The following is a 9,672-nucleotide window of genomic DNA, read 5'->3' as shown; positions in this document are numbered from 1 at the left end:
ATTTCTTGAATGAATGCACATGATTCATTTGCCAGGTGATGCGTAAAAAGCACATTAACAAAATTGTTAAATATTGTAGATATTTTCCAATCACACAGGCTAATAAATATTCCCTTTATGACATTTCTTACAGTATTCTTTTAATTTTCACTTGGGCTACTGACAACCAATCATAAATAATAATAATAATAAAATCTTCTTCAATTGGAAGCTGCAAGGTGTAGTAAAGAACTTCAAGCCAGATTTCTTTACTATTTACTTTACTTCAATTTCAACACAGAACAATAATACATTTAAACAGATAGTAGACAATCATACAAAAGAAAAACAAAACAAACAGATTTTACCAACAAAATCAACAAAAGAATATACATTTTGTATTACCACTGCCATTATACATATGTGACAACATTACAAACACAAAATTATTTTTATATGTAAAACATACAGCTTAATTATTTAATCAACTGTATTTCAGAATCTATGTATCGATTTGGAATTTGTTGAATGCTGTACCAGAAAGAAAACTGAATACATATTATTGGCATTGGCATAAAATGAAATAAGACAAATGAAAATGTCTCGGGGCTAAAACCAAGGCAGACTGTCTTTAATCAGTCAAATATATGGATGTACATGCAGATTTAGGCTATATTAAAGATAATACATGCTGAAACATTGAGTACCACTGAAATGTAAGCTTGCTTTTCTACAGTGCAATTACAACGTGCAAATGTCTGTTTGGTTTCATTTATATGTTAGCTTGTCTATAAATATATACATAATATCTTCAACCACTATATACAGTATATATATATATATGCAACACATCTTTCCCTCCTCATTTTGTCTCTCTTTTTCCACCACTGTCAATGTAAGACAACAGTCATTGTCCTGTTTACACTTGACGGTATATCTCTTACCCTTGACCTGTGGTACAGATGCACTGACCAATTTAATGTCGATTTTTTATTTATTTTTTTGATTTAGTTTACAGGCACCACTTGACATTCAACCAATATTTAAAGTCTAAAACATTAATTTCTCTATGTTTGTATAAAACAACAAGGTACACTACCGTTCAAAGGTTTTGGGTCGGTAATATTTTTTAGAGAAACCAAGTTTTTGATAAAAATCAAGACTGCATTTGTTTGATAAAAATACAGTAAAATAGTAATTTGGTGAAATATTATTACAATTTAAAATGACTGTTTTCTATTTTAATATATATTCAAATTAAATGTATTCCTATGAGGGCAAAGCTGAATTTTCAGCATCATTACTGTCACATGATCCTTTAGAAATCATTTTAACATGCTGATTTGCTGCTCAATCTTGACATCAGTTGTGCTGCTTGTCATTTTTATGGAAACCAGGATACATTTTATGGATTCTTTTGTAATATTTTATATCTGTATTGTTACTTTTACAGCATCCTTTCTGTATAAACGTATTCATTTCTTTAATCTTACTAAACACAAACTTTTTGAACAGTAGTGTACAGTATATACAGAACATACTGATCTAGATGTATACTAGTACTTTAAGCAGCAACACAGAAACAAATAAGGCTTGGTGCTTATGTCATATGGATAGACGAATTCTCCGCCTGTAAAGCCCACTGAATCCACCATAGAGCACAATGTGAGGTATTAGTGCTTGATTTTAAGAATAGCCAACAAGAGTGTTTTTCCCTCTCTGTTTACCCATCACTGAAATATTGTCGACTCAAGCTTTGATTAGTTTGGATGTGTTGTCTTCTGGTTCACTGGCATGATTTCGGACCACCATGCTGGTGGTCTCGGTGCGATAACTGCGTCTCATGTGGAAGGTCCTCATGTGCTGCAGTTCCATGTTGTCCTCCTCAGAAATCTTGATGAAGGGGCACCACTGGAACGCTTTGCGAAAACCTGAGCGGAATCTACAGAAAGACAGCATGATGCAACATGCAAACTTCTTGTGCATATGGACAAGGTTAATAGTGAGTAAATACAAAGAGTAATAGTATTGCACTCTATAAAACTCTAGGATTGCCAGACCAAGACTAGTCCTAAATGACATAAACGCTGTACTAAATATCTTCGTTAATGTGTTTACATCAAATGTCTTAGTCTTACATTAGATGTAATGTGCATTTACCTTTGGTTTAGACAGCAGTAGATGATGGGGTTGTACATAGTGGAACTCATGGCCAGCCAGAAGATGGCCAAATAGACCTGCTGGATGTAGTGCTGCTTGTATATGTCCCTGTTGAAGCTCCCCAGAATGAAGTAGATGTGGTAGGGGAGCCAACATATTGCAAAGGTTGTCACCACCACTATCATCATCTTCACAACCTTTATTAAATTGCAAAAATGGCATGATTTTTTTTATTTTTTTTGCTTTCTACACAAAGAACTATAATCTAAAACCATAAATAGCTGCTGCCATCAATGTAATGTTCCACTGAAGAGGCTTATTATTATTATTGACAAAAGAAAGAAAAATGTGAAAGAAGTGAAAGAGCATGTCCTGTTCTGCCGGAAGAAAAGATTTATGTCCCCAGTAGAGGTTTTAACATTGGTTCTTTGAGTCTTTGTGGAACTTAACTTCATTCATTCATGATAATATAGTTTTTTTTTTTCAGATGTAGCTTACAGTTAACTAAAGCTGAAATTAAAAACATAAAAAAACCTTTAACCCTTTCACGCATAGTGGTCACTACAGTGGACAGCTATTAAAAAAGCATTTTCTTGAATTTGCACGGGTTTATATGGCAAAGTTGCACATCAGCCTCTTCATTGGACCCTGGTGCATCATCCTATAAATTGCAACCAAGTGGCAAGCCTTTGTGTTTCGATTTTTTCCCCCTCCAAACCAAGATGGCCAAGGGTCAGTCAGACATGCCAAGTTGCTCCGGAATATCCACCCATTCCTTCTATCCTAGGAGACTCTTGTAGGTAAAAAAAATATTGCAGCATCAAGCAATATCTAATGAGTCATATCACAGTAAAATTTTACAAGTTTTGATTTTAGATTGAGAGAAAACTCTGATTAATCACATGTCCACTGTAGTGGACGTCATGCATCAATTGCTATATTTCAGCTACAATTCATAATTATAATGTGAATATTGTTTTTGACATTTAAAACTTAAAAACTTAATCTGCAGTGACTTTTTTACTGTAAATAAATGTATTTGTATTATTAGAATGTAATTTTCATTGACATCAAAAAAAGTCATGTGATTACATAATGTATGACACTTGTAATGCATTACTTTACTTGTTAGATCAAAAAGTAATCTGATTATGTAATGTGTGTTATTGTAATGCGTTTTTTACTCATAACATCAAAAAGTAATCTGATTACGTAATGCATGTTACTTGTAATGCGTTTCCTTACTCATAACATCAAAAAGTAATCTGATTACGTAATGTGCGTTATTGTAATGCGTTTCTTTACTCATAACATCAAAAAGTAATCTGATTACGTAATGCATGTTACTTGTAATGCGTTTCTTTACTCGTTACATCAAAAAGTAATCTGATTAGGTAATGCACATTACTTGTAGTTAATTACTTGTTAGATCAAAAAGTAATCTGATTAGGTAATGCATGTTACTTGTAACACATTACTTTACTTGTAACATCAAAAAAGTAATCTGAATGTGTTATGCATGTTACTTGTAATGCGTTACCCCCAACACTGATCATTTCAGATGAGATTGAAAAAAACGTATCGCTAGGTTTTCTCAGAGGAGGGCTATGATAGAAATGTGCATGTCCATCTTGAACATAATCAGAATTATCAGCTAATAAGGGTAACTCTCCATACTCTGGTGCACTGGAGGGAGCATCTGAGTGGTTTCCACAGTTGTACCTTGACAGACTGTAGAAAATTCTGATGGAATCACGTCCTCATGTTCTGATATCAAAGATACGCGAAGTGCAACTTGTATGAAGTTGTATGAAGCCTTTGCAATATTTTGCATTTATATTTTTTGTATATATTTTATAGTTTTCACATGATTTGATATAATTGTATTGATTAGTTTGTTAAATTCACATACTTTATCTGTTTGATTATTGTCTTATATTTAATATAGTATATCTTAAGTTTAAACCATAACCGCATGCTGTCCACTCAAGTGGACATCTGAAGATCTCTTTGAAAAATCTGTAAAAAAATAAAATAAAAATCAATTCTTGTTTTTCATGCCCTAAGAGCAATAAAAACACATAGGAAAAAAAAATCCTGACTGAGGTTATCATAATTCATGCTTGAAAGGGTTAAAATAAGAAAAATGTTAACTTAAAATAAAATGTATGCATCTATCTAGTGTTTAGAAACAGGAGAATTGTAAATATATTACAATTACAATTGCAATTACAGTTTTCTTTAATTATTATCCCTTGTGCGTCCTGATGGATATATATTTTTTTATTATTATCTTTTTTGCCTGCGTTAATGCCAACTGCATACATTTTGGCATAAGTGTGTATTTTCATTGGAATTTTACTTTTTCACCCCCATTTCCTTTATAGTTATAGTTAATAGTTACACTCAGGACCTTTTTTTCATCCCAGGGCCATTTAACTATAAAATGATGCAGTCTTTGTTAATATGCTTTCATTCTGTTGGCAAGGCTTCAAAATTATTTATTTTTTACTATTTTTTACCAGATGGTGCCATTTTTTATTTTATTTTTAGGTTTGGCCAATAAAGCAAATATTCACTTTATTCCTGTTTTCTGCTTCTGCATGAGCCAACTGGATAAATTAATTATGATAATTAATTAATTAATTAGATAATTGTGTGGGTGTGTTGGTATGGATGTTAGAGTGTGGTTTGCATGTGTGTAATAAAAATGTTTTGTGTGTGTGTGCGTGTAATATTTTAGAGAGAAAAACTCTACTGTACTGCAAATCACAAATCCAACCACTGGAACCAGTGGAACTTTGCTGGCATCTAATGGGGAAAATTTGGTACTGCGCCCAAACAAAATCTTACTTAAAGGTACATTTTTGAGATATCAGTTTCAAATTTGAAAAACAACTTATAGATTTATGGCTTTGATAGCAGTTTTTGAGTTCAACATGTTTTTATTAACTATATATTTTATATAAAATAATGTTTATAAATAATTTTCATAAAAGTAAACCTCTATAACTTTTTTTGTTTCGTTTTTTTTTTTTTTTACTGTTAAAAAAAATCAGCCAAGGGTCTTCTTTAACATGAGACCAAACTTAAGTCTGTGCTCCAAAGCTTCAAATTTTTATGACAGTTTTTTGACATGGACATTTTTGCCCTCTAAGGACCTGAGTAACTTCTTTAAATTGATGCACAAAGGTAATTATTATTTCTCTATAATGCTAAAACTCTGTACAGCAATTACTTTAGAAATTGATAAAAATGTATAACATTGTTCCTGTCAGGCAGAGGCTTGTATACCCATATTTCATCATTTTTATATATTTTTTGTCATAAATAAACATTTGGTGCTCACTGCATAGCAAATGGGTGGAGCTTACGCCTAGCTCCTCCTCGTTTGAGCGCTCCAGCAAGGAGGAGCTACTGGAGAGGAGGAGCTAGCACGTAAGCGCCACTCATTTCGCCACCTAGTGGCTATTAACGTAATGAATGTGATAACATGCCCCATAGGTGGGGTACATTGTAACATGACCATATGACAGCTTAAAATGTTATCTTATCTAATAAAAAGAATATACAAGACAAACTAAAAAAAATTCTCAATACAATACAACTATTAACCTTTTCATATAAAATAATGGCATTTCTTTAATAATTAAAAATAAACAAAGTTTTGAGTTTGACAACAAACACACTGGAAAACACAGCTATACAGCTATTCAAAACATAAATAATAATAATTAATAATTTCTGAACACTGACTCTCAGTCTTTATTTAAATTTTTTCTCATGTTTTCTTAGTAAAATAAAATCATTGGTTGCAGCATCATCCTGTGAGTTGGGATGAGAATCATGGCAAACCATAGTTATTGTGATTTTTTATTGTATTGTGCTTAATGTTTTTATATTTTGTATTCTGCATGGTTTCTTTTTATGCTTTCTTGATATGCTCATTGTTTTACTGTACAGCACTTTGGTGCAACTCTGTTTTTAAATGTGCTATAGAAATAAATACATACATTTATTAATTAATAAAATAAAACATTTTTTGACTTGACATGTGTACTGCACAAACAATTCAGATAGCAAATCATTGTAATGTGTGTTCACCACATATTTTAAAGTATACTAACAGTATAATAATACAAAAAATGTCCCCATTAAGTTAAGATTTGTACCTTAATATAACAGCTTCAAAATCATTTTGATGGTAAAATAACTCTAGGGGTCGCTGTTTGAGAAAAACGGAAACTGCATAATGTGCATAGTTCGATCTGACGAAGAGCTTCATTACGTTAATAGCCACTAGGTGGCGAAATGAGTGGCGCTTACGTGCTAGCTCCTCCTCGCTGGAAGCGTAGCTCCTCCTTGCTGGAGCGCTCAAACGAGGAGGAGCTAGGCGTAAGCTCCACCCATTTGCTCTGCAGTGAGTAGCCTGTCGAGCTCATGACTAAACTTTGTAACTCCATTGGATCCTCAAACTGTCGTCAAACCTCATAACTCCCCCCGCTTCTATCGTGAATGAAGTGCCGCACGCTTGGACCGTCTCTTCTTGTTTGCAAAGGTAAATACTGACCTGGATCTTTGAATAAGTAAAGAGTTTTCTTTACTCAAAAACCAATATATACAAAGGCTAATGTTTTATGTATTTGAGGAGCGGAGAATAGTGTCCTAGTCTAGCATTTGCCGTCGAGTCATCGTATCCAATACTGTCTTAAAGCCCAGAAATGTATTTTGCCACATTATGTCACCGACCCTGTGTAGCCTATGTGAATAGGTTAGTAAGATGACTGTGCAGAGTAACTGGAATAAATATCATTAACAAAGTTATATGAGTAAATACTACTAGCATAGTTTACCTTGCGTTTCGCCTGCATCTGGTTCTGGTAGTGGTCTGACGCTTCTCCAGGGATCTCACTGCCCCACAGCCTCTGTCCCACCAGGCTGTAGGTCACCAACATCACCAGCAGAGGGAGCAAGTAGATCAGGATAATCACAGCAATCTGATATCTAGTGAGATCAAACATCACTTCATAAGTCAAATCTGTGCCACAAAAAATATGATATTGTAATAAAAACAAAAAAATAATTATATAATGCAAGAAAACTGAGCTATCATATGCATCATTGGATAATCAAATGAAATGTATTAACATTTTTTTCTTGTCAGTAAAAAAAGAACGATGCTAGTAATTTTTGTCTAGTTTTCTTACGAGAGCTGATGTTTCCCTCCATAATCATCAGGCCATTCCACCATACAGACAGTCCGAGGGAAGTAGAACTTGGTGCTGGCGTAATAACACTGAGGGAAGGCCAGTGAAAAAGCCACAGTCCAGATGATCCCGATCAGAACTTTAGTAGTAGTGGAGGAGAGCCTGGGCGTCAGGGGATGGATTATAGCCATATATCTGTGGATTTCAGACAACAACATCTTATTGAAAGTGCCTAGGCTACCTTTAAATGCAAAACCACTTTTTTTTACTCTCCCTTCTATGGACATTCAATGTTTTAGAGGGCTTTTTGGATAAATTTACTGCATGCATAATGTTTTACTGGAGCACTTCCAGAAAGAGAATTGATTGGTTGCGTTATTTCCTGTGCGTGCTTAATTACTATCATCATCTACTTGTTAGTCACTCAGAAACACAATATGGAAAGTGATAAGTCCTGCAGTGTTGGTTCTTGTAATCACTTCATGAAAATGAATATTCATCTGGCATCTTTTAATAGTAAATATTAACTGCTTCTGCCCGTTTGTGGTGGATTTTAGGATTGTACTTTATAGCCTACTCTTGGTACATTTAGAGCTATTTCTAAGCACAGTGGCAAAAGCTAAAATTTGGTCGATAAATAGCTCTAACCAGCTTCATCAAGGTCTAGGTGGATGTAAGACCATCTGATCCATCATCCAGAATTTAGATCAGCTTGGACCTGCTCTTAACCATTTATGACCAGCAAAAAAACACATAAAACCAGCTGCCATCTGAAGGGTAAACTTAGTTAATGTATGTGTTATATTACAGCTACAATTAGGCTTTCATGAACTTGCAGGCTGTAACTGTTTTATGACATGGTTTATGGCATGGCATCTCAATAGGATGGTGATTAATTATTATCATAATGGGAACATCATGTTAAGGTTTACTGATATTCACTAGAGCACCAGATATGTTGAGATAGATAGATAGATAGATAGATAGATAGATAGATAGATAGATAGATAGATAGATAGATAGATAGATAGATAGATAGATATCGCTTACCTGTCAACAGCAATAGTCGCCATTGAATAAATGCTTGAGAACATTGCTGTTATTGGGAAGAAGTTTTGAAATTTACAGTATCCTAAACCGAAATACCAGTCATTGTGCAAAGCGTACACGAAATTGAAGACAGTGTTAAAAGTTGCCATAGATGCATCAGAAAAGGCGAGGTTTACAATGAAGTAGTTGGTCACTGTCCTCATGCGTTTATGTGCCAGAATTATCCAAATAACAGTGACATTGCCAATGATGGACACAAATACGATCAAAGAGTATGCGATCGCCCATAGTGCCACCTGCCAGTCCGGCTGCTCGAACAGATTGATGGAGGTTTCGTTTCCATCTTCCTCGTCGTAAAGAACAGATGTTGAAAGGGGGTCCAAAGTGATATCCATTGTAGTTGTCCGTAGTCACAGGGCATAAATCAGTCAGTGCGCTTATTCCAGTTAGTGACTCACTCTTCTGTAGCTCTACGACATGGTAAACCTGTGTATTTTGGACATTTGCAGCAGTTAATTTTCCAAACAGTGCGCGGTCAGTGCGCCTCGTACCGCCTCATGTCCAAACTGCCAGCTGAAGTGCGTTATTGTGCCCGCAGCGACCGAGCACTGGAAAACTGAAGGAATGTGTGTGCCAAGTGTTGGAGGTGTGTCGGTTCAGATGCAGTGACGTTGATTGATAGCCTACACATTTTTGCCAACGCGTTACGCGCATTGTGACGCACAGAAATTTGCGCTCCTTCTCCTAAAATCTGGCAATATCAATAATAAATATAATTGGCATGCAATTGACGTGTTAATACCAATGGACAGCTTGCTGTCATTATTAATTGCAAGTGCAACTCCCCTGCAGCGAACACTAATGGAAATATCTGTCACAGTTTAAGAGCATGTGTTAGATCTGCTCTACTGGTGTCTGGACAGCAGGTGGAGAAGGATGTAGTGAATAGTGCACATTAGCCTACTCTTATTTGGACACTTCGAATCACCAAAGGCTATTTCTGGATGGTTTTCGCAGATCTGACATTTTCATTAAGTGTGCGAATTATAAAAAGACTTTTCATTGGAATTTCTGCTAGTAATTTTACTGGCACAGTCTGTTGAGATTCATCTCGTGCAAAATAAAAATAGATAAAGGGTAGGCCTACCGTATCTTCATTATGACAAAACACTAAAGTTTTCTGCGATGTGTAAGTCTATAATATAATTACAATAATGTGTTTTGTGTTTGTGTTTTATTGATTGTTTATAATTATTCTAAATTAAATGTGACTTGC

At 34.7% G+C, this 9,672-nt stretch overlaps 1 protein-coding gene across 2 annotated transcripts; it reads right to left on the bottom strand.

Moving 5' to 3' along the window:
• Positions 1-241: 241 nt before the first annotated feature.
• tacr2 (tachykinin receptor 2) lies at positions 242-8,986 on the bottom strand. 2 transcript variants are annotated; one of them, XM_084093178.1, is made up of 5 exons: positions 8,397-8,986; positions 7,347-7,541; positions 6,993-7,143; positions 2,140-2,336; positions 242-1,921 (listed from the first exon to the last, which is right to left on the bottom strand). In XM_084093178.1, the coding sequence occupies exons 1-5, from the start codon at positions 8,789-8,791 to the stop codon at positions 1,729-1,731; spliced, it is 1,131 nt and encodes a 376-aa protein (XP_083949304.1). In that variant the 5' UTR covers positions 8,792-8,986; the 3' UTR covers positions 242-1,728. The 2 variants fall into 2 exon arrangements, with proteins under 2 accessions (XP_083949304.1, XP_083949305.1); XM_084093179.1 differs by having other exon boundaries at positions 2,140-2,247; positions 8,397-8,979.
• Positions 8,987-9,672: the final 686 nt, after the last annotated feature.

Source organism: Abramis brama, assembly GCF_963993115.1.
Source record: "Abramis brama genome assembly, chromosome: 19".
NCBI lineage: Eukaryota > Metazoa > Chordata > Actinopteri > Cypriniformes > Leuciscidae > Abramis > Abramis brama.
Note: the sequence above shows the minus strand (reverse complement) of the source record. Positions and strands in the feature narration are given on the sequence as shown.